Source organism: Chiloscyllium punctatum, chromosome 20 (genome assembly GCF_047496795.1).
Source record: "Chiloscyllium punctatum isolate Juve2018m chromosome 20, sChiPun1.3, whole genome shotgun sequence".
In the NCBI taxonomy this organism is placed as follows: domain Eukaryota; kingdom Metazoa; phylum Chordata; class Chondrichthyes; order Orectolobiformes; family Hemiscylliidae; genus Chiloscyllium; species Chiloscyllium punctatum.
In genome coordinates this window covers 41665761-41691756 of record NC_092758.1, presented here as the reverse complement: position 1 = coordinate 41691756, position 25996 = coordinate 41665761, and the positions used below count along the sequence as shown (strand labels likewise).

General features: G+C 42.8%; 2 protein-coding genes across 3 annotated transcripts in view; one reads left to right on the top strand and one right to left on the bottom strand.

Moving 5' to 3' along the window:
* Positions 1 to 17692, top strand: part of LOC140492078 (5-phosphohydroxy-L-lysine phospho-lyase-like) — a 49530-nt gene extending 31838 nt beyond the window's left edge. Inside the window, exons 8-12 of the mRNA XM_072590761.1 lie at positions 11979 to 12204; positions 14338 to 14492; positions 14569 to 14658; positions 15893 to 16023; positions 16839 to 17692. Of these exons, the coding sequence (XP_072446862.1) occupies positions 11979 to 12204; positions 14338 to 14492; positions 14569 to 14658; positions 15893 to 16023; positions 16839 to 16885 (649 nt within the window). The 3' untranslated portion in view covers positions 16886 to 17692. The remainder of the gene's footprint in view (positions 1 to 11978; positions 12205 to 14337; positions 14493 to 14568; positions 14659 to 15892; positions 16024 to 16838) is intronic.
* A 95-nt stretch (positions 17693 to 17787) lies between these two features.
* On the bottom strand, positions 17788 to 25744 carry hnrnpaba (heterogeneous nuclear ribonucleoprotein A/Ba). Of its 2 annotated transcripts, XM_072590762.1 has the most exons (8): positions 25384 to 25744; positions 24776 to 24944; positions 21994 to 22152; positions 21046 to 21177; positions 20853 to 20958; positions 20584 to 20757; positions 20231 to 20322; positions 17788 to 18113 (listed from the first exon to the last, which is right to left on the bottom strand). In XM_072590762.1, the coding sequence occupies exons 1-7, from the start codon at positions 25569 to 25571 to the stop codon at positions 20249 to 20251; spliced, it is 1002 nt and encodes a 333-aa protein (XP_072446863.1). In that variant the 5' UTR covers positions 25572 to 25744; the 3' UTR covers positions 17788 to 18113; positions 20231 to 20248. The 2 variants fall into 2 exon arrangements, with proteins under 2 accessions (XP_072446863.1, XP_072446864.1); XM_072590763.1 differs by lacking the exon at positions 20584 to 20757.
* Between the last annotated feature and the right edge of the window lie 252 nt (positions 25745 to 25996).

Genomic DNA, 25996 nt, shown 5'->3' with positions numbered 1-25996 from the left:
GACCATCAAATCTTTTTATGAATAAAGTAAATTTTTGAAATATAAAAAAAAATGTGGTGCCTTTTCACACCGAGATGAACATTAACTGCGCCTAGAGGATCATCAACTCGGTGAAGGACGCTCTCTGGGCGGTCCGAAACCTGTTGATCTTCCAGCTGAAGGAGTTGACCCCAACTGAGTGTTGCAGACTGGCGCATTCCAAGGTCCAAGGCTACATGTTTAGGGACGCGCTGAAGCTTGGGGCAGCTGCCGGCAAGGCGCGGTGGGGAAAGACCACCGTGTAACATCTGCCTGCCTAAAGAAGAACAGGGGGCCAATGCAGAGGTTTTTTAGGCTCTGCTGATGCCTCAGCCAAATATATGTGCATAAGATTGAGAAATGCACAGACCTGTATATAACAATGATAAATTCTGATCTGTGTATGTAAATGTTGACATATGTATGGCATGACCAAATGTACAGACTATCAAATCATTTTATGAATAAAGTATATTTTTGAAATAAAAAAAAGTGTGGTGCCTTTTGTTACAATCCATATATACAACTCCTATGTTCCAGCGGCTGATGTCCTGACCTTCCTGGGAAGGTATGTCCAAGTTGAGGGAGAAGCCACTGATGTGATCGACCCCTTTGGGATCTGGACCAGTAAGCGGCAGGTCAGGGTAACTCTGAGGGCTGATGACAGTGGGAACATCCTCCACCCACCCTCGAGCTTCGCAATTGGAGGGAGCAGAGGCTACCTGACATATGCAGGGTAGCCGAAAGTGTGCCGAACCTACGGGAAGTCGGGACACGTGGCGGCGGATTGCAAGGTGACCATCTGCAGGAACTGCAAACAGGAGGATCACTTGACTAAGGAATGTCAGGAAGAAAAGAGCTGCAACCTGTGCGGAGAGGCGGGCCACAGGTACAAGGCCTGCCCAAGACGGGGGGGCCCCACTTACGCACAGATGGCTGGAGGTGGCAATGTGAACCGTGGACCCCCAAAGACCAGTAAGGTCCACCCAGACAGCAGGGAAATGGAGTCTGGTGGCACCCAGAAAGAAGAACAGGCTGGAGTGGAGGAGGCGGCAGCCAGCAGAGAGACACAGCAGCTGATCCTAGCTCTAGCTGGGCAGATGGAAGCAATGGAGGAGGAGGTAATCGAGCAGGCAGAGGAGTGGACACCTGTTTAAAAACAGGAAGAGAAAATCCTGCCAGGCCCCCAAAGCCTCCCGGCAAAAGGGAAAAGACAGTTGCACGAGGGAGGGACGGCCAGCTCTTCGGAGGGGGAAGATGGGCACAAAGAAGGTCATCACCACCAGAAGAAGAGACAGAGCGCCGTAGGTAAAGAGGAGGGCATTTCCTCCCAACCAGGAAACAACGGACCCCCTGAAGTCCACCCTCCACCCAGTGAGAACCAGGGGGTACCCACTGCCCCACAACTACAGGCAACTGAGAGCTGTGATCCTCTGACAGTCCCATTGTCAGACACAGAACTGCTCAGTGTGGACCCTTGCCTTGGCTCAATGACACCAGAGCGGGATAGCTACCACAGCCCAGCGAAGGTCCAGCAGTTCGTGCTTACCATGGGGATGTAGACAGCTACCCCAGAGACAGGACAGTCAAATGGACAATGGTAACCCCATAAACTGGGGTTAAAGAAGTTTCCTTTGCTTTCATATAACAGGGGACCCACTCTTTAGGTGAGTTCCGCTGAAGCCACAGCTAAATACCAAGAGACTGGATGGTTAATAAAGGTAACTGTAAATAGGATAACTATAAATTCGATTAATTCAATCTGTTCTTTGTAATGTTAAGACATGCAATGTATATATCTATGAACGAGATGGCAAATTGTACAAGTACCAAAGATTTATTTCTATGAATAAAGTATATTTTGAAATTAAAAAAAGCGGACGTGTACTGCCTGCAGCATTTCCCTGCAGTAGGCTATTTCGACGTGACCTTCAGGAGCGTGAAGAATTGTGAGTGGCTCCTGAAGGTCTTCAAGGAGAAGGAAGGGGAACCTCTGTTCTCCATCTTGTCGGCGGTCCCGTTGTGTGTGCTTCCTGCACAGAGGAGTCGGGTTGTAACAATCCAGATGTACAACCCTCACGTCCCAGCAGCAGATGTCCTGACCTTCTTGAGAAGATACGTCCAGGTCAAGGGAGAGAGTACCGATGTGGTCGATCCTTTCGGGATCTGGACCAGCAAACGACAGGTCAGGGTAACCCTGAGGGTCGATGCAAGTGGGAACATCCTCCACCCACCCTCCAGCTTTGCCATCGGAGGAAGCAGAGGTTACCTGACATACGCAGGGCAGCCAAAAGTGTGCCGAACCTGCGGGAGGTCAGGCCACATGGTGGTGGATTGTAAGGTGACCGTCTGCCGAAACTGCAAGCAGGAAGGTCACCCGACCGAGGAATGTAAGGAGGCCAAGAACTGTAATCTGTGCGGAGAGGCGGGCCACATGTACAAGGCCTGCCCAAGACGAGGGGACGCCACCTACGCACACATGAGCCACCTAAGACCAGAAAGGTACCACAAAACAGCACAGGAACGGTGTCTGGTGGTACCCAGAAGGAAGGGCAGGCTGTAGCGGAGCAGACGGCAGACAGTGGGGAGATGCAGCAGCCAATCCAAGCTCCTTCAAGACAGACAGAGGAAATGGAAGAGGAGGGATCAAACGAGGCAGAGGATTGGATTACTGTCAAAAGCAGGAAGAGGAAACCTCCCAAAGCCACCCAGCGAAGGGAGAAGCGACACCTACACGACAAGGATACAGGCAACTCTTCCGACGGTGAGGACGGGCGCAAGGAGGGTCGTCACCAGAGGAAGAGACAGAGCACCGTGGGGAAAAAGGAGGGCAGCACCGCCCAAGCAGGAAAAGACGATCCCTCTGAGGGGATGGGTCAAGGCCTCCCCCGACCTGGTGAGAACCAAGAGGTACCCACTGGCTCACAGCTCCAGGAAACTGGGAACAACGGTCCTGTGACAGCCCTGCTGTCAGATGGAGAACTGGACTATGCGGGCCCTGGGCCGGACCCGAAGACACCAAAGCAGGAAAATGGCTTCAGCGTGGAGCCGGACAGCTACCTCAGCCCTGGGAGGGTCCAGCAGTTTGCCGTCACCACGGCGATGCACACAGCTACCCCAGAGGGGCAAGACCAGCAGCAAATGGACACTGTTAACCTTGTAAACTGTTAAAATGGGGTTAAATATTGCCAGCATCAATGTGCGTAGCATCAAATTGGCTACGTGATGTGTTTCTACGATGGCCTTCCTGGCCAACGTTAAAGCCTACGTCCTGTTTCTGCAGGAGTGTGGGATACCGCACCTCAGCAGCTACAGGAAATGGTCGAGTTTGTGGGCCCATGGACCGTCAGTCTGGTCGGGGGGCAGCGATTGCCGTGCCTTCAGCCTGGGTATCCTGTTGAGAGGAGGCAACTTCACCATCTCCGAGGTTAAGGAGGTGGTGGGCGGGCGCCTCCTCGTCGCCGACGTCATGTACAGGAATGCTCCCCGAGACTGATTAATGTGTACGCCCCAGTGGGTAAGAGTGAACGGTTGGCCGTCCTGCAGCAGCTTCCACTGTTGCTGGCTACGTCCAGGCCGGTCATTCTGGCCGGAGACTTCAACTGTATCATTGATGCAGATGGACGATCCGGCGGGGGGGGACAGTAAACTGGATGCTACGACCAGAGCCCTGATGGACACAGTAAAAGATGCCAAGCTGCACGACGTCTTCAGCACCCCTGCAGACGGAGCGCAGTGTAGATACACCTGGTCACGGGCAGACGGGTCTATCCGCTCAAGGATAGATTACCTGTTTGTGTCCCGAATGTGCTCGGTCAAATCCACCGACATCAAGCCGATGTTCTTCTCTGATCACGGCCTCCTGCTGGCCGACTGTCACCTACAGGATGAGCAGTGGGCTGGTAAGGGAATGTGGAAGTTGAATACAAAGCTGTTGATCCCGGGAAACATTGAGGAGCTCAAGAGGGACTACGCAGGTTGGAGAACCGTGAAGTCCCTCTTTGAATCCCCAGCGGACTGGTGGGAAACAGTAAAAGGGAACATCAAGAGGTTCTTCATCCTCAAAGGTGTTCAGGAGGCAAGAGAGAGGCGGGGAAAACTGTCCCAGCTCCAGGAAAGTATGCAGAACCTGCTCCTGCTGCAGACGATGGGGATGGATGTCACTGAGGACCTCAAGGAGGTGAAGGGCCAGCAAGCCTCGCTCTTTGCCTCGGAGGCCTCCAAGATAATCTTCCGGTCCAGGGTCCGCTCGGTGGAGCAGGACGAGACGTGCTCACGTTTCTTCTTCCAGAAGGTGCACAAAGAGAGCTCCGTGCTCAGCAGCCTGAAGGAAGAAGATGGCTCGGTAACATCATCTCAGGCTGACATCATGAGGATCAGCAAATCCTTCTATGCCAGTCTGTATGACGTGAAGCCGACCGACAGCGCGGCCTCCCAGTCGTTCCTGTCCTCTATCATGGAGGTCTTAGACGACAGTACACACGAGAAGTGGGACCAGCTGCTATCTCTGGACGAGCTAACCAAGGCCCTTGAGTCCTTCGAAAAGAATAAAACTCCCAGAAGCAACGGCTTACTGGTCGAGCTCTATGCCGCTCTGTGGGACTTGATTGGCCAGGACCTGCTGGAGGTGTATGTCAGTATGCTTCGGGCAGGTACCATGAGTGAATCCATGAGGAAAGGCATCATCACCCTCATCTACAAGCGGAAGGGGGAGAGGGAGGATCTCAAAAATTGGAGACCAGTCTCACTGTTGAATGCGGATTACAAAATTCTGTCAAAGGTAATCGCCAACCGGGTCAGGTCTGCTCTGGGGTCGGTGATTCCCCCTGACCAAACCTGTGCTGTACCGGGCAGGAAGATCACTGAGAGTCTCGCACTCCTCAGGGATACGATCGCCTACGTGCAGGACAGAGGGTTGGACACCTGCCTGATCAGCCTGGACCAGGAGAAAGCCTTTGACAGGACAACACACAGGTATATGAGAGATGTTGTCTCCAAAATGGGCTTTGGGGAGGGAATCGGTAATTGGATCAGACTGCTCTACACCAACATTGTCAGTGCAGTCTCAATCAATGGGTGGGAATCAGATAGCTTCCCAGTCAGATCTGGAGTCAGGCAGGGCTGCCCTCTCTCTCCTGCCTTGTTTGTGTGCTGCATAGAGCCATTTGTCGAGTCCATCAGGAAGGATGTGAGCCTGGGAGGGGTGACTATTCCTGGCAGTGGGGGCCTGAGGTTAAGGCCTCCCTGTACATGGATGACGTCGCCATTTTCTGCTCGGATCCGCTGTCCATGTGCAGACCCGTGCATATGTGACCAGTTCGAACGGGCCTCGGGGTCCAAGGTAAACCGAGGCAAGAGCGAGGCCATGCTCTTCGGGAACTGGGCTGACCAATCCTCGATCCCCTTCACCGTCAGGACCGACCACCTGAAGGTGTTGGGTATTTGGTTCGGGGGGGCTTGGGCATGTGCCAAGTCTTGGGAGGAGCGTATCAGCAAAGTGAGGCAGAAACTGGGCAAATGGAAGCTACGGTTGCTCTCCATCACGGGGTAAAAACCTGGTCATCAGGTGTGAGGCACTGTCATTGCTATTACACGTGGCACAGGTCTGGTCTATTCCCAGAACCTGTGCCGCTGCAGTCACCCGGGCCATCTTCCAGTTTATATGGAAGTCAATGATGGACCAGGTCTGAAGGGACTCGCTGTACAAAGATCTGGGCAACGGGGGAAAAAATACACCCAATGCCACCCTCACCCTGATGGCCACCTTTGTGTGTGGCTGTATCAAGCTGTGCATGGATCCCCGGTACACAAACACCAAGTGTCACTACGTATTGAGGTTCTACCTGTCCCCGGTGTTGTGAAGGATGGGCCTGGCCTCGCTGCCGCGGAACGCTCCGAGTAGTTGGACCGTTCCGTATCGCCTGTCCTTCATGGAGAAGTTTATGAAGAAAAACACCATTGACCACAAGTCCATCAGGAAGTAGTCAGCAATGTAGTGTCTTCACGACCCTTCAGGAAAAGGAGAGGGCGGATCCTGTCGAGCGGTTCCCTGAGCAGACTGTCAAAGCCATTTGGCAGAATGCCTCATCACCAGAACTTTCCAATAAGCACCAAGACATGGCTTGGCTGGTGGTGAGAAGGGCTCTGCCTGTGAGATCCTTTTTGCACGCCCGGACTCTCAGCCGCACCGCACGCTGCCCTCAAAGCGGCTGCGGGGGGAGACGAGACTGTCACACACCTCCTTCTGGAATGTGCCTATGCAGAAAAAGTCTGGAGAGGAATGCAGTGGTGTTTGTCGAGGTTCGTCCCGAGCAGCGCCGTGATGCGGGTCTCCGTGCTCTACGGTCTGTTCCCCAGGATGCACACCGAGACGAACATCAACTGTGCCTGGAGGATCATCAACTCGGTGAAGGACGCTCTCTGGGCGGTCCGAAACCTGTTGATCTTCCAGCTGAAGGAGTTGACCCTGACTGAGTGTTGCAGACTGGCACATTCCAAGGTCCAGGACTACGTGTTGAGGGACGCGCTGAAGCTTGGGGCAGTTGCCGCCAAGGCGCGGTAGGGAAAGACCACCGTGTAACGTCTGCCTGCCTAAAGAAGAACAGGGGGCCCACGCAGTCTTTTGGGCTCTGCTGACGCCTCGGCTAAAAAATGTAATCATACAGACCTGTAAATAGGAATGATTACTCTGTTTTCGATATGCAAACAAATGGAATGTTTACATATGTATGGCATGTCCAGTTGCACACATCATCAAAGTATTTTATGAATAAAGTATATTTTTGAAATAAAAAAAATGTACTAATAGATGGGGCTTTGTCCTTTGCAGACAGAAGGAACATGTGCACGCAATACACCTGTTTTAGAACAACAAAACAGGTGACAGCATTCTCTGGGTATTTGATCAGCATGAACCTGCCTGGTTTAAAATTTGAACTATACTTAGCAAGTTAACTGTACGTCATCATTCATTGGTGCATTTTTCTTGGGAACATGTTGACAAATCAGACTCCATTTGCCAAACAGTTAGCACTCTTTCCTCTTTCATTACACACATTGTTTTCCCTTTAGTTTTGGTTTTTCTTGCAAACTGTCCTGACCAGTTTTTAATCTTCAATAATTTCAAGAGCACTCAAGTTCTGTGCTACCAAATATCTATTTAGATTTAAATCCAATGAATTTTATTCTAGTTACAGTCGCAGTTTTGTTTTCTAACCATCTTAGATTATTTTAGCCCTCAAATCTGAATGTGTTTCTACAGTATGGAAAGTATCTGCCCTTCCAGAAGTAGCTAAATTTCTTTTAGCCTTCCCAGCAATTGCAACTCCCTCTATCTGGTCATTGCTTTTAACCCCTTGAAATTTCCTTCACTTCATAAGAGTTCAATCCAGACTTTATAAGCAGGACTTCAGCAAAACAGACTAATATTAAATATATTTATTTCGAAAAAATTAAACCAAAATTAAGTAAATGTTTTTTCAAGATTTATTTTGAGGGAGTGGGCTTTGCAGGGTTGGGCCAGTATTTATTGCACTTAAGAAAGAGTCGGTGATCTGCCTTCTTCAACGAATGCAGTCCATTTAAACTAGACAGATCCACAATGGGCAGGGAATGAGGAACTTGCCAGTTGTGGAGTTCTCACATATCTGCTGCCCCTGTCCTTTTTAAATGATCGTGGTCATGGATTTGGAAGGTGCAGCTGAAGGAGCCTTGGTAAATTTCTGCAGTGCACCTTGTCAGCAAGATGCTGCGGCTACTGTTTGTCAATGGTAGATGGATTGAATTTTTAAGGATGTAACGGCTATCATGTGGACTGCCTTGTCGTGGATGATGTGTTTCCTGAGTGGTGTTGAAGCTGCACTCATCCAGGCAAGTGGACAGTATTATATCACTTCCCAACTTGTGCTTTGTAGACATGGTGGACAAATTGTGGAACTACAGGTGACTGGGGAGTCAGTAGGATTTCAAGCATCTGATCTGCTGTTGTAGCCACAATATTGCAGTCTGGCTAGTCCAATCCAGTTTAGTTTTTAGTCAGTCTTAATCCCCAGTATGCTGGTGATAGAATCTGTGATCGTGATACGATTGAATATTAAGGTACAATTGTTAGATTCTTTCTTGGTGAAGATATTTGTTGGCTGGCATCTGTGTAGCACAAATGTCATTTGCCATTTATCAGCCCAAGACTTGATATTGTTCAAATCTTATTGTATTTGGCCATGGACAATTTCAGTGTCTGAACATTCACAAATGGTGTTGAATATGTTGCAAACGTAGAATTAGAGAAACCCTCTGGTGCGTATAGAGGCCATTCAGCCCATCAGGTCTGCACTGACCTTCCAAAGAGCCTCCCATCAGACCTCATCCCCACCCTATCCCCATAACCCTGCATTACCAGTTAACCCGAAATGTTAATTCTGATTTCTCTCCACAGATGCTGCCAGACCTGAACTTTTCCAGAAATTTCTGTTTTTATCTTTGATTTACAGCATCTGCAGTTCGTTTAGTTTTTATATAATTTCCTTATTTCTGTCTCCCTCCCTTTTTGAATACAGGAATTACATTATCTACACTCCAACCTAAAGGAATTTTCCTTGAATCTGTGTTTTGGAAAATTAAAACCAATCCATCAATTATCTCACTAGCTACCTCATTTAGAATGAAATCCATCAGGATCTGGAGACTTGTCAACTCACAGTTCCAACAATTTACCCTGTATTTCTTCTCTGGTAATTATAATTTTCTTGAATTCCTCCCTCCTTTCCAGGATACAGCTTGTATCCTATCTAATGTAGACAATGCAAAGTTTTTATTCAATTTGTCTGACACCTCTTTATCCTCCATTACTAATTCACCAGTCTCATTTTCTGTTTGATGAACACTTCGATTAACTGTTTCCTTTTTCAAAAATCAAAAGAAGCTTTTTGTATCTGTTTTTGTACTTTTGGCTAAATTTCTCATGATCTGAAAATATTCAATGAATCCCTCATCTAGACTACCTTTCCTCCCCATCGAATATTTCCAGTCTATTTGTTGGTTAAAATCTCACGTCACTGTGTGCTTTTAACAAGCTCCCATTACTTCTTCCTTGATACCCACTGCTATCATTTGTTTACTGTTAGGGGATCTGTACTCAACTCCCACATGTAAATTTTTGCGTTTATCATTTCTCATCCGTCAGATGACTTCTGACCTGCCTCTGAATTGCACATTCCTGATGAAGGGCTTTTTGCTCAAAACGTCGATTCTTCTGCTCCTTGGATGCTGCCAAACCAATTCAGTTTCTAGTCAATCTTAACCCCCAGAATGTTTATAAGTTTGGGATTTAGCAATGGTAATGCCAATGAACATCAAGGGATAATAGTTCCTCCTTGTTAGAGATGGTCATTGCCTAGTATTTTTGTGGCATGAATGTCACTTGTCAGCTCAAACCTGAATAATGTACAAGATTTGCTAAATTTGGACATAGACTGCTTCAATAGCTGAGGTGTCACAAAAAGTGCTAATCTCTATTCAATTGAGTAAATATCCAAACTGATGCAGGGAAGGTCATTACGGAAATATATGATGGTTAGGCCTAGGACACTACTCAAGCACACCTGCACAGACATTGTGGAGTTGAGATGATTGAGCTCAACGACCACACCATCTTCCTTGTGCGAGATATGACTGTAGCCAGGGCATTGACTCTATTATGTAAAGTGTGTGATTTTTACATATTTTAATACCATTTCTTTTAGAGTTTGGATTACTGCCATGTAGGTTTTGGTCTGTGTACGGAGGGTTAATGATTAACTTGTTCTTTTTTAAACCAATGAGAGAGGGGGAATCCCTGAGGTCATTATAGGCCATTTGTTTACATAGAGTTTTACCAGTGGACAGAATAGACATTGAAAAGCATTAACTTGCTTTCTGTTTAGAAAGGTGAAGTTTTTTTTGTTTATGGGAAAACACATTGGAAAGCAAATATCACAAAAGTCCTGGTTGAATAGAAAATCTACCCACTTCCCCATGACATTCAATGGTATTGCATTACTGAATCTCCCAATAACAACATCCTGGGGTTACTACTGACCAAAAACTCAACTACATGAACCCATATAAATACAGTGGCTACAAGACGAGAGCAGAGGCTAGGAATACTGCAAAAGGACTCAAAGCCTGTCCACTATCTACAAGCTACAGGTCAGGACAATGATGGAAAACTCCCCATTTGCCTGGATGAGTGCAAATCCATCAACACTCAAGAAGCTTGACACCATCTAGGACAAAGCAGTGACCTCATTGATACCACATCTACAAACATACACTCCCTTCACCACTATCACTCAGGAACAGCAATGTACACTGTCTACAATATGCACTGCAGAAATCAACAAGGATCCTTAGACAGCAATTCCCAAACCCACGACCTCCATTTTGAAGGAAAACAGCAGCTAAACAGCAGATCCATGAGAACACCACCAGCTGCAAGTTCCCACTGAAGCCACTCATCGTCCGGACTTGGAAATAAGGTATATCGTCATTCCATCATTGTCACTGGGTCAAAATTCTGGAAATCCTTCCCTAACAGCGTTTTGAGTAAGGCAGATGAGTTGAGAGTGTTGATTAATATATAGGGATATAATGTCATTGCTATTATGAAAACATGTTTGAGGGAGCAATAAGGCTGACAGCTCAATATCTGAAATATAGAACCTTCAGGCTGTAAAAGAGATGGTGTCACAATATTGATAAAGGCATGAAATACTGCAATAAAGAGGGTTGAAATCACGGATGGTTCTTCAATTGAGATCATATAGGAGAACTTAAAAAGGGGCAATCACTTTGGGGTGTATTATAGACCCTGAAACAGTCAGGAAGAAACAGAAGGGCAGATATGTAGGCCAGTTCAAGAGAATTTTTTTTTTGATTCTTGAGAAGTTGGTGAGCTGCCTTGTTGAACCACTGCAGTCCATGTGCTGTATGTCGGTAAACCCACAATGTTCTTAGTGAGGAAACTTCAGGCATCTAAAGCCCTTCCTCCTGCACCAACTCTTCAGCCATACATTTATCTGCTCTGCGTATTCCTGTACTCAAGAGCATGTGGCACTATGAGTTATTCAGAGACGCTAATCCTCAAAGTCCTGCTACCCAGCTGCTAAAATATTACTGCAGGACTTCATCTCACTTTCGACCATCGCCTCCTCCTTCAGAATGACCAACAGCTGTTCAATGACATCCTTGGCCTGGCTCCAGGGAGGGAATGCATCTTGAAGTTACGCTTCTCTATTCCATATTATTGAATCTCAAACCACTATTACTCTTATTTTCCTTTTCCTCCCTCCTTCTGTAGCTAGGCTATGGCCACACTCTTACCATTATCCAACACAGAAAACTGTTAGTGAGTTTTGAGAAGATTTGTAGATCAGGTTGAAGTTCTGGATGTAGGATAAATAGACAGAATATAAATAGACATACATTACTTATCTGTATATCTATTTATATTCTATTCCATATAAATAAAAAGCAGGCTACACCACAGTGCTTCATCCAGAGGCTCACTGAAGATGTTACCTAGTATGGTGACAAAACATCTGAAAATGAACCTTCTAGCTCAGCGAGCAAACCTACATCCATAGAAAACTATTTTTCTCTGAGATGAAATTAAGGGCTTTCCTAAGTACCTGCTTATCTCCTCTCATCTGACCGATGGTCAACTATTCCTCCCCTGACTGCACTTTGTTCAGCTATGGGATAATCACATCTAAAAACATGCCACCCATGTAATTCTTAACTTCACAAATGCTTTACATCCTAATCACCAACTGAAAATGGGAAATTTCCACCTTTTACTTGAGAATGTTTTATGGAAACCAGAATCCAAAAAGGTACACGATATTTTTTCACAGGTTGTGCAGGGGCAAAGAGGAAAGATATTATCAAATGCTATTAACTTTACCTGCTTTTCTTTTTTGCAGACATATTCACAAAGCTGGAGGATTGTTTGTTGCTGATGAAATCCAAGTTGGATTTGGAAGAGTTGGAAAACATTTTTGGGCATTCCAACTACAAGGAGATGATTTTTTACCAGACATTGTAACTATGGGCAAACCTATTGGAAATGGACACCCATTAGCTTGTGTGGTGACAACTAAAGAAATCGCAGGTGCATTTGCTGCAACTGGCGTGGAGCATTTTAATACAGTAAGTCAGGAACAATGACTGTAGCTGCTTTGCAAAAATAAGAGATTGTCAACGAAAATCTTCAAATCAAACCAATACTTTTAAGCAAAAGCAATGTAGATTGTGTTTTTTGTAACATACTTTAAAAAGTACCAATAACTCTGAAAGAAGTTCTAAGATGTAACAGCAAAGTAAGCCAGCCCATGAGTTTATTCTGCCATTCACGAGATCATGACTGATCTGCTAACCCTCAACTTCACATTCCTACATTTTCTTAGCAACGCTCAATTCCCTGGCAGATTTAAAAATCTAAGTCTTAGATACTTAAATCAGCCTTGATAATCCTCTGCAGTAAAGTCATCCATGGATTCACGACTCATTTCTGTTTTAAACTGTGCGACCCCTTATTCAGATGATTTTAGTCCTGGACTTTCCAAAAAAAAGGGAAACAACTTCTCTGCCTCTACCCTGTGAAATTTATGATGTTTCAATCTACATTACCAAATCCAAAATAGAAGGTTCTGCTTGGTCGTATTTAAAATTAAGGACCTGAGTTGCTATTTTGATATATTGAATCAATCCAGTGGTTAGCCAAGCTGCAGTCATGGAATGTCTTGTGCTAGTTGGTGTTGAATTAATCTCCTGCAGTTGGCCTCAGTAATCCAGACTTCGAACTAAGAATGTGCTTAGCCACACCCCCCACGTTGCATCCGAGTGTCACACACAGTGGGTGTCGACTTGGGACTGTGCAGAGAAACCCCAGGCCAAGCTTGGCCACACCCTCCCATGTCACATCTGAGTGACACACATCGAGTGGGTGTTGACTTGGGTTAACTGCTGCTCACCAAACAACCTTGTTAATAAGAAAAAAAAACTTCACCAAAAACCCCTCCTGATTTTGGAGCATTTTGGTTTTTGAATGTTCGGATAAAGGATCTGTACCTGTGGTACGCAATAAGTCAGCACCCACTCCTCATTAACATTTATTCCTAGGATTGTTTTCCTCATCCACCTCCTAAGGAAATGATTTTATGGAAAAATAAGCATAAGTTGCTTTCCACTTGCTTCATTTGCTTTTTATAAACAAACATAGTTCAAGACAGCACCTCTTGTGTGACCCTAGCTTCGCAAAGTACCAAAGTCACTGGAGGTAAATCAGGAATGACAGACTTTTTAAAAAAAAATAAAACATAAACAATAAATAGGTTTATTTCCTGTGTTTTGTTACCATGTTTTTTTGTGGCACAAAAAAAATTGTATCCAAACTATGATTGTTGAGAACATCATTTCAGATAAGAACACAATTGACTAAACGTGTAGGGAGATACTTTACTCAAACTAGTGTAAACTGTATATTACAATTAAAGTCTGCCTAATCATAGGCTTTCTCAATTTGTATTGCTGGTTAAATATAATTGTTCTTTGCAGACTTGTCACTTAGTAATCAATTGGTTATATATGTTCAGTGCAGATTGTAGAAGATAGTGTTATAATTCTCCTTTCTGATAAACTCTGTTACAAGACATCAACATGTATTCAGGCCCATTAGCCAGATTGCTCAATTATACAGTGACAGGTAGTGTGTCCATTTTTATATATATCCCCAAGAGGACATTGAAGTGTGAATCGACACTCCAGCAATGTGGGGGTAGGAGAAAAGAGGGAAGAGGAAATAAATTTATAAATGGGGTTAAGCAAAAGCTCAGTTGTTACAATTTGTAAACACTGCATTCTGTATTTTTAGCGATTATTTTACTGAGATTTCATGACAATTTAGATTACTTAGTGTGGAAACAGGCCCTTCGGTCCAACAAGTCCACATTGACCCGCCAAAGCACAACCCACCCAGACCCATTCCCCTACATTTACCCCTTCACCCAACACTACGGGCAACTTAGTATGGCCAATTCACCTAACCTGCACATTTTTGGATTTTGAAAGCTACTAGGTGAATTGGCTATGCTAAATTGCCCATAGCGTTAGGTGCATTAGTCAGAGGGAAAATTGGTCTGGGTGGGTTACTCTTCGGAGGGTCGGTGTGGACTGGTTGGCCAGAAGGGCCTGATTCCACACCACTGAGATGTAAGCAACAGATGCTAGAATGGAAAAGGTTATTTGAAAGATTTTATTAGCTATGTCATTGATGTATTCCAGTTTGGAGGAAGCCCAGTATCCTGTGCAATTGGACTTGCAGTTTTGGAAGTCATTGAGAAGGAAGACCTGTGTGGGAGTGCTACACAAGTTGGTACCTACTTAATGAACCTACTAAATGAATTGAAGGTCAAACACCCAATCATTGGAGATGTCAGGTATTGAATCTGCCAATAAAACTATTTCGGAATGCTTTTGATTTTGAATGGACATATTTCACTTTTGTACCTAAAGGGGTGTTGGTTTATTTATCGGAGCAGAGTTGGTGAAAGATCGACAGAAGAGGACGCCTGCTACAGAGGAAGCCCAATATTTAATTGCAAGGTATTAAGATTGTTGTAAAACTGGAAGTTTTCTTCCTTTGCCTACAATGTTGAAAATTTGATGTTGAATTTTGTTCTAACTTGTCCATAGAACTAAATATTCACTTGCACCCATGCTCTTCAACTTTAACCTCCTCCAATGATTACAATCCCCATTAGCTCACTAGAAGGCTCAAACCTAAACTATTTAATATTGACCATTTGCCAATCAAATAAAGGCAGTAAATACTTAATGCCTAGGACCATCAGAACTCCAGCTAATACTGATCCCTAGACTGGACCAATTTCATGCATCATATTGAAATTAAATCTCAACAATTACAGAAACACTTATCAGATCTATTACACAGATGTCTGCATTGAAATTAAATACTAAAAGTTTTTTTTGAAAACAGATAATGAATTATTTTTAGGTCTGTGGAATCTATAACCAATTGCAAGTTCTTGCATCAAGAAAACTTTTCATTTGGAAAAAAAGTTGTCAGAACAGTGAGTAATTCTCAACTTCTACGGAAGAGAATTGAGTTAATAGATTCAGATTAAAATATTTCAGAACACAAATATGAGTTTTCTTTATTATCACCTAGTGTAGGTCTCAAAGCAATGGGGTCATGTACCAACTGAGCTACCCCCTTTATATAGAAGCTCTCCAAATAATGCCTTAATATATTGATTTAGATCAAGGATAACATTAATCTGTTTCACTCTTTGTCAATTAGAAGGACCTACAGCAAGGACTATTTTTTTTTTAAAAATCAGGGACAGATGCATAAACTAGATGTAGATTAAGACCACTGCAACATTATGAATATTTAAAACAAGATCCATACTTCAACTGAAGAGAATCAGGAGCAGTAGCCCCAAACAGGCTGATTACATACATCTCTTCCTGATGTCTCTCAGGAGGATGGCAGGAGTGATCAGACAATAAGTGTCAGTCCTAGCCAAGGTATAAATAGCAACAGCAGAATCATTACTAACATCTAACAGAAAGATAGAAGCTGCATTAATTGAATTCAAAAGTTTAATCTGCAAAAGATTTAAAAGCATCCAAAGAGATCCAAATGGCACATTCCTCCAGCTTCATTAGAACAATGTAGGAGGCAGAGAATAGTAAAATGTCAGAATGGAAAGAATTGAAAGTTCAGGTTCATGCAGACAGAAGGAAAGAAATTATGCTATTCAAAGTTTTGTTCATACACTTTAAATTTAATTTTACACTTTTTACCCATCAGGTTGAAAAAGGAATTTATCTTACTTAGCACTGATGGACCAGATAGAAATGTCCTGAAATTCAAACCCCCAATGTGCTTCACCATGGAAGATGCTCAATATCTAGTTGGAAAAATTGACACAATACTTACTGGTAAGTGTTTGCAAAAGCTGATTAAAAGATTGCCTGACTAGTTGTGATCTCATAGGAATACTCATGGGCATTTTCAGACATAAGCATTGATAAATGCTTGCTAAAAAATTATCTCTGTCTGCCTCATCTAGATGGCCCCAGCAGCAGTGTGTCATCCATCAGTAAGGCCCTTTACAGAGCACCTTCCAAATTCATTACCACTACATGAACAAAAAAATTTAACAGGAAGATCACCATCTACATAGGCCCTACAATACCACTATTCGACTTGCAATGACAACCACTAAAGTCCTGAAAAGACTCCCCCTAACATTAATGGGTGTATCTATAATCAAAACGAATGCATGGTGATGGCTCATCACCACCTCAAAAAGGCAAATTTGAGATAAGCAATAAATATGGGCCCTAACATCAAAAGCACATAACGAATGACAATCCAATTAACCTCATACTTTTTGCATGGTACTCTGCACCACTTACCAGTTATCAACCAAATTTCAAGTAATTAATTGACTATGGAGGACACTTATAGATGGTATAACAAGTGTAAATAGATTCAGTATCCCAATGCATTCACTACTGTAAAGGGATTTGCAGTTTAACAGAGGAATCACAGGCATTTCAGGACTTCTTTTAGCAATTAAAAGAAAAATTACTGCTGAGTAGCAGTACTGTTAAATACGGAGAGGAGACAACTGCAATGCTCCTCCCTAACATTTATTTCCATTAGAGTGTCGTAAATCAATACTTAAAAGTATATCTATTGCACAAAAGTGGGATTTTTAGTAACTGTTTTGTAAATATTTATATCACAGATTTGAAAGTGGCCAATACGTGCAAATCTGAAGTGAATCAAGACTGAATTTATGGATGCAGCAACGAAGCCTACATAAATGCCATAGCATGAAGCTTGTGCAATCTATCTTTCATGTTTTCATAACCATCACATTACCCTATAATCTGCAATATTCTAACAAAAAGACCCCATACAAAAATAAAAGTTGCTATTACTCTCCATTCCAAGCAACAACTCGATCAATCCAGCAATCATTTCAGTATCACTGGGTTCACCTATCTGTATCAGTGTCCCAGATTCCAATCCAGGTCCTTAAGTTAGACTAGATTAACATTCAATGCAAGGTTGAATACTGCACTAACAAACATTACTGCTGCTGGACTTTTCTGATAGTACAGTTGGGACATTAAAAGATCTCAGTGACTTAAAATGGAGAAAAGCCTCTTTTCCACCACTTCTCATATGGACCCCTTTCATATTTAAAAATAGTAAAATATACCAATAGGTGAAGAACACAAACCTTTTTAAAACGTTCATGATTTTATGTAGAATACAGTTGTGCACATATCAAAAACCTATTTCACTAGAATGATCTTTATCATCAGAAACTGTTTCTGTAGCAAAGAACAAAAATAAAAATTATTAAATAGCAAAGCAGTTGCATTGAAGTTATTGAATTAGCTTCTGCACTAGCTTTCAACTGCAGATCCATAGGATTGCTTGTAAGTCAGTAATAACAAACAGTACCATATCAAAAAATGAAAGCTAATCCTATAAAATGTGCTAGTGATCCTAATTTCCCAAAAAACAGCTTGTACAAACAGATACCAGTTAATGGTCCAGCAATACACCCTATCAAGTAGACATGTAAAATACTAACTCAAAACAGAATGCCTTCGATGTTCTTTAATTTACATAAAATCAGAAGTAAACTGAAATGAATACAAACAAAATTCATGCAACACAAATACACAAAGGAACTTTTATTTCTGAAACTCTGATTGCTCCAATAAGCAAGGTATTGATGCAAATCCAGTAATTTTATGTAAAATACAAACTTACATAATACATTATTAGCATCCATTAGGTACCAAAAAGTACAGTAAAAACCACTTCCATCACAGGAAATGTACGACACAAAAGACAGACTACAAAATAAAAAGTTGGAAAGTGACAAGCTTCCCTAAAACAATCTTCTGTACATTTGGGGTCATCCGGAGTGAAAACAGTCTAGGCGCCAAATGCAACACAGTTGCATTTAGAGGACCTGGGTATTTTTTGCCAGCTTGATGACCTGAAAAAAGTACCAAAATAATCAATTATGGTTATCATACAAATATCTTTTAATAGAAGTAAAGGCAACAAATTTGAAGCGGTGTTGGGAAGATCACATTGGTAGTTCACTGAAATGAAGCAAGTGGTCAAAGTAAATGTGGCTAGATCATTTTTCTTGTCAACCACCCATTAGAGAAAAAAAAGGGGCAAAGATTAAAACTATGACAGCACTGAATACTTTAAACCTGATATTCATTTAAATCACCCAAATTGAAGCTAACCAAGTGCACACCATGTTGGATGGCCATTAAAAATCCACCTTTAATATAGCTTGTCAATTCAAGTACAGCAAGAGACAATTATATTGTCCTGTAATATCCACAAGGTATGTAGCTAAGAGCAAGAAAAAATAGCTTTAAAAATATACACATCTTTAGGGAATCCTGTCCACTCCTTCAGGTTATGTCTCACATGCTATGACCCAATGTTAGAATGTGTAAACATCACAATCTCAAGTCGTAATTAAGTTGAAGTGGGAAAAGAAAAGAAAAGAAAGTGTGCCTATAAGAATCAGGATCAGCAAACTTGCTCCAAAATTTGAAATTTTAAAAAGTACTCTTTGCAATTCTGTGCTTACAATCTGATCACAATTATCTGCAATTTCCTATGGATGAAAGTTTATGACCCATAGCATTATTTGTCCTTTAGAACTAAATTTCTATGGAATTTTGAATTGCCAAACAGCCAAAACATTTATTATTGTTCAAGGGATCACAAGTCCAATTAATTTTACATGAAGTTTACTTACTGTTAATCTTCATGTGACATTCTCCAGATTTGAGAGAGAGAGAGAGAGAGAGAGAGAGAGAAAAAAAAAATGTGTGGGATCCTTCATCCAAAGAGTTAGCAAAAGTTTAAAAACCTAATTGTACAGAACAGATGGGAATGTTTATTAAAAATATGAAATGGTAGCAAACCCATTTCATCCAAAAATCAGCCACAAAAGGGGGTGACATCATTTCTTCAGAAAATTGGGTTCAAACCCATTTCGTTCAGTATACATGCATTCAATTTACACAAACACAGCAATCAAAATGTGTTTACCAGCTCATGCCTAGGCCAGTCATGTTCTGGCCTTACATATTAGAATTGGCAGGTGCCTCAAGGCAATGTTAAGTTAGTACATGCAACTGGGTACTGGTTGGATCATAAAACTAGGAACTAAAAAGACAGTCATGGAGATCAGGATTACCTTGCAATATCTTGAATTGAACCTTTAAATCAAATATTGAGCGTAAAATTCAAAACTGAACAGAGTTCTATTGTAAGTGTAGAATCAACAAAATGGACTGGGATGCATCCCCATAATAGTTCTCAGCTAGCTTACAACAACCATAATTGACACCTTGAGTAACTGATCGAAGAGCTTCAGGGCAGAGGAGATGACCGGGAGGTTGCAGTGAGAGAGAGGCTCATTGAGATTCTTGATCTCCTCCTCTCTCCACTTCTTCAAGGTAGGCATCCTTGCAAGAGGATTTGCAGTAAGGTTAAAATCAACTAGGCAAAAGTGAAGACTGCAGATGCTGGAAACCAGAGTTTAGATCAGAGTGATGCTGAAAAAGCACAGCAGGTCAGGCAGCATCCAAGGAGCAGGAAGAAAAAAAATTGCAGTTTCGGGCAAAAGCCCTTCATCAGGAATAGAGGCAGGAAGCCTCCAGGGTGGGCCTTCAGGCTTTTGCCCGAAACATTGCTTTTCCTGCTCCTTGGATGCTGTCTGACCTGCTGTGCTTTTCCAGCACCACTCTGATCTAAACTCTGGTTTCCAGCAGCTGCAATCTTCACTTTTGCCTACCTTGAGTAACTGCACACCTTCAATAAGGATCTTCCTGTCTTCCTCCTATCTCCAGTTTTCTGTAAAAGGCCCTGAGAATCGTACAATGCTGTTCTAATCATGTGCAGAACACCTGTGAAAGTCCCTCATTTGTTTTACCACATCAGGGAGGAACCAATAAATTTTTTTTAAAAACATAAAATGCACCAGAAAATATTGACCTTTGTTAGATCTCACCACTCATTTTAGTAATTTGAAAGATACCAATGTTCAGAAGTAGACTCATTGCAGAACTGGCAACGTACCTGCATTCACATTCCATATCAATATGGTTTGTATCCACCTTGGTGAGCTGCCCCACGCCTTGGCGCTTTTCCATAGTTACCGTTACTCTGATCTGGAAGAAAACAAGCTAAGTTGATGTTCTAAAATTTGATATACAAAATGCAGTTTTCCACTGAAACAAGACAGCAAAAACAGCATATTTCATGAATGGCACTTATGGTCAAATCTGTTAGTTGGAGAGGAATTAGCAAATGGCATTTAATGTGGCCATTTTCTGCCACAATCTAAAACATTAAAATGGAATTAGAATTTCCAACACATTAGGCCTCAATCCAAACTAGCCTTGCTTCAGTACAGCAATAAATGTACTTACTGTAGTCATATCCTTGACCATATCCACCATAGTAACCACTATTGTAGTTATAGCCAGTATAATCATAGCCTCCATATGCACCATAGCCACTTTGACCGCTGTAACCATAACTGCTGCCATAGCTTGGATTCCAGTAATTATTGCTGTATCCTTGACTCCAGTTCTGACTTTGACCTTTAAATTTAGCAAGACATACTGTTAAGTACTAAAAGATTGATTTCACACATTATTTTCCCCTTCACATTTAGTAGTGTAAACATGCAACTCACCAGCTCCACGGCCACCACCTCTACCCCGTCCTGTAACGGTACCTCTGCCTCCCCACTGCTGTTGCTGTTGATAAACTTCTTTAGGCTGAGCTACTTTTATTTCACACTATGTAACAAAAACAAAACTAATCAGTGTACAAAATTTGACTTTTCTTTCTGAAGCTTTGTAAAATAAGCTAATTGCATCCGATACCTTGCTATTTCCAACATCGTGGTACTTCTTCTCCAAAATCTTTTTTACTGGCTCTTCCTCTTTAAATGAAATGAAACAAAATCCTCTCCTTTTGTTGGTCTTGCTATCCATTGGAAGTTCAATTGATTCCACCTAAATTGAATTCAAAGTTTGTAAGCGCAAAGCTAATATTTTAAACTGAAGCAGGGGAAAAAAGTGTCTTGCATACAGGAGGTACATTACACATAATTCATCTAAATAAAGTAGCTTCTGAACATAGACAATACCTCAGACAAAGAGTCATTATGTCATTGCAGTAACCTGTTTATCTTCAATGGGTTCAGAAAAGATTTACAAGCATGTTGCCAGGGTTGGAGGATTTGAGCTATCGGGAGAGATTGAATAGGCTATGGCTGCTTTCCCTGAGCATTGGAGTCTGAGTGGTGACCTTATAGAGTTATAAAATCATAAGTGGCATGGATAGGATAAATAGGCAAAGTCTTTTCCAGACTAGATGGCATAGGTTTACGGTGAAAGGGGAAAGATATAAAACAGACCTAAGAGGCAACTTTTTCTCTCGGAGTGTGGTAAGTGTATGGAATGAGTTGGCAGAGGAAATGGTGGAGACTAGTACAATTGCAACATTTAAAAGGCACCTGGTTGGGTATTTGAATAGTAAGGGTTTGGAGGGATAAGGGCTAGGTGCCGGCAGGTGGGACTAGATTGGGTTGGGATATCTGGTCGGCATGGACTGAAGGGTCTGTTTCCGTGCTGTACACCTGTATGACTCTAGTTTTACACTTTTATGCGAAACATGTATCCAATCATTTCAATCCTAAGCGTGTCTGGCTGTAAAGAGTTATGCACACAATATCCTAACTCACCAAACAAGATACACAAGCTCAAGCATTATCTTCTGCCTTTTAATGTAGTACTTTAAAATACATCACACTTTCTCAAAAAACACACCTCACCAAAAGCTCCAAAATATTCTCGTATCTTATCTTCTGGGGTATCAGGATGAAGACCTCCAACAAATATCTTCTTCACAGGTTCTTTCTTCATTGCCATTGCTCTTTTAGGATCCACTACTCTACCATCTAGTTTATGCTCCTTTTGTTCCAACACCTAAAAAAAACAAGCTACATGTATAAAAAGTAGAAATTTCAAAAAACAACAATATGGAATTGTGCATGTTTACTTTCATCGATGAAGGAGCAGCACTGGTGATTTCAAATAAACCTCTTGGTCTATAACCTGGTGTCCTCTTACTTGTAAGAAAAACAAGCAGAGCAAAATCCATATATGCTCAGTTAGTTATTGCTGAAAGTGCATAAGTATCTATTGATCATGCAAATTGTGCAAGTTTGACAGCAATTTTTAAAAATTTATGCAATCCTATGCTAGCCTGACTGGCTGTGTTTTTCTAGCACCACACCTTTCAATTCCAGGGATTAAAAGTTAGCTAACAAAGTTCATTCAGTGCATTATTTACTCAAGAAATGACTTTAATGGCAATAGATTTGCCTATTGTAGGAAAAGGAGTAGCCATCCAATATGAAGGACAGAACATCAAAAGTGGGGTTAAAAAAAGGTAGAGATATCAACAGACCACAGACACAAGGATCCAGTACATAAAATGTGACACTGAAGTACAAATATAGAATGCTGCATTCATATCTATAGGACTTGAATAAGATATACAAAAGTTCTATATCTCCCACGAATTGCAGAAGTTGATTTTGACAACATACCATAGGAAGCATATCAGACTTGCAGGGAATGCTGCGCAAGTTTACAAGGATGCCTATACAAATTTACTTAAAGATTGCACAAACTTGCACTGCACCACCTAGAAATTATATGGTTAGGAGACGATCTAATCAGATTTCAAAATACTACACTTAAAAAGAGAAATCACTTCCTCTGGTTGAGATTAATCCCTGGAATTGAAAGGTGTGGTGCTAGAAAAGCGCAGCCGGTCAGGCAGCATGCAAGGAGCAGGAGAATCGACGTTTCAGGCATAAGCCCATCATTGGGAATCCTGATAAAAGGCTTTTACCTGAAATGTCGATTTCCCTACTCCTTAGCTGCTGCTTTTCCAGCACTACACTATTCGACTTGGATCTCCAGCACCTGCAGCCCTCACTTCTAGTCTAATCCCTGGAAACATAATTCAAAATGTTACAAACTAAGCCTTTCACTTTATGAAAAGCATTTAAAGCTTAAACTCTTCCACCAGCCACAACTAAACTCCTGCTAATCAAAAGGGTTTTAGGGAAATAGGGTAAAGTATTACATCGGATGTCCATTGTACCAGATAGTTCACACGATGAATGGAAGCCAAACAGAGATTTATAGCATCCTGTATCATGACCAGTATGGTTTACTTTCATTATTGACTAATTCAGTACACCACTAACTATCCTCGCTTTCTAAACAATCATCCAAAATAATGAAATACTACCACATTCACCTCCAAGATCTTTTCACCTATTATAGGCATTGGACATTAAGAAGCAAAATATAGCTTTAAAGATTAATTTTCTAAACCTGCCATTGCTACGCATTTGCAAATAACTTCCCTTGGCACCACAGAAATACTCATGTAAAGTTTCAGTAAGGTTGGAGTACAAGGTGCTAGTAAGACCATAACCTCCAATGTGAGGTCACTACACTATGGTTGCATTGACCCCAGCTGCCATGATCCTAAGCTCAAGAACCATATACTTAAGAACTTATTTTCTCCTTCTAGATGCTCCAACACCATTGACCCAGATCTCATTACTTTTGTGACTTGTTAAATTGTTGGAATATCATTGACTTGCCTTGGGACATTTTATTATGTCAAAAACATAGGGCTGTGGAGTTCCTACAGATATCAAAAAACGCAGACTCCACTATTAAATTGGATGGGGTAAATGAGAGTGTTGGGCAGACTGCACGAGAACACAGGTACGACATCAGATAAAGATCAAGTCAACATACTGCTCTGAATAAACACAGGATCGCATACAACCCAAAGTTTGCACCTAAGTCATTCTAGAAAGGAATACTTAAAGCATTTAATCTGCTACTTCACAGCTGTAAACCAAATTCATCGAAAACAGTGGGCACCTTGTGAAATATATTAGAGAATTCTGAACTCTGCACACCTGAGGTTCCGCTTTAATTCCAAACAAATTTAGATCATTTGTGTGCATTTCCTGAAGTAATCCTTTGTTTGATCTCTCGTTTGTTTTCCCTCCATATTTCATACAAATAGAAATTAGCAATTTACAACTAACATCAGTAAACTGAACTGTAAAATTATAGCCAGACATTCAGCAGGTAAGCAAGGGCATCAAGGAGTGCGGAGCAATGGTTAGATTTGCCAGAACGAACTGAATGACCTATTGTTCTTAAAAAGTACAAGGTTAGTCGTGGAAACTATGCATTCTGACGACGCACAGTAACATCGCAGCGCCTAGATATTAGAATGACAGCATCCCACTTCCTCACTGCCACCTCATACGAGGGTCAAATGCTTATCAGATTCTCTGTGGAAACTTCCATCCCGAAACACTTTTTCACCTCCGTAATCGCAACGAATACAAAATCTGAAAATACAGTACCTTCCACCCCCCCCCCCCCAAATTTGACTGCCTTTTTGCCACCCAATTTTAGATTAAAATTCTGAATTACATTCCAACAGCTGCGAGACGCCTGGGTCAAAGTATAGTCTACCGACAAAAACCCTTCTCAACCTTACTCTATCGGCGCATGAAGAGTCTTTGAAGAGGATAAATCCAAAACCCCTCGACCTTCCGGTTGCAGGATCCATCTTAATTGTACAATCCACAACTTCGCCGAATTTGGAAAAATAATCCTTCAGGTCCTTTTTGCTTGTATCCCAACTCAAGCCTCCTACGAACATTTTCCTGTGGGAGACAGAGCGGGAGAGAAAAGGAGACCTTTTGTTACCGATTCCTGTTTCTCCCCCTCCCCCCAGCCCAGGGAAGCACATGGCGCCAAGAGCAGCTCGAACAAAGAGACGGCGACACAGCCCGAACAGGAGCTGGTGCTGCTTCCTTACCCCCACCGCCAGCTTCCCCAAACTCTCACACAAAGAGGCAAATAAACGGGCTCTTCCACATCCTACTGAGGTATCGCCTCACGTAAGGCGGGCGGTGTGACCGAGCACGGTACCACAGCCGCCCCTGGAGGGATAACCGGCCGCCGAGCAACCTCCCGTTCACAGGGGGGCACTGCCAACTGAGCTCCGCTGCAGGACCGCATGCTGCCCCGAGCCTGAGCCTGGGCCTACCGGCGGCGGGAAAACCGCGACTTGGCCCATCAGTAACAAAAAAAACTTCTTACCCGGCGTCTTCTTCGTTTTTACTAGCATTGATTTTCGAGCCCTCGCTGTCAGCTCCGGAGGGAGGTTCCGCTCCGTCCACCGCCGCCGCCGCCATTCCCCGCCCGCCGCCGGCAGCAGCCTGACCCTCTCCTTCCTCGTAGTGACCGTTCTCCGATCCCTCCACGTACTGCTGCCCGGCATCGGCCATCTCACAGGCGTCCGATTTTTAAAAAAATTAAAGTGAGGGGGGGTGGCAAGAAAAGGAATAAAGTGGATGTACGTCTGTTTTTTTTCCCCCCACTGTTTGAGTGCCTGTCCCAAACCGAGAGAATTAAACCCAAATATACCCGGCTCCTGCCTCTGGAGTCCGCTCACTACCGACATGTGGCCTTTTATATAGGGGCCGGCGAGGCACCTCGCAACAACAACGTCTCCCATTGGGCCTGCCCAATCGATCGCCCAATATTCGGCTTTCATTGGCTAACGATCCTGTCCCCATCCCCCCCACCTCAGAGGGCCTGGGTTACGTGGTAAAGTTTGTCTCTGAGTCGGATTTTCCCATTGAGCAGTCACCGTGGAATGGAAGAGGGACAACTCGCAACCTCAGTTTTAATGGAGATGTTTGCGGTACAT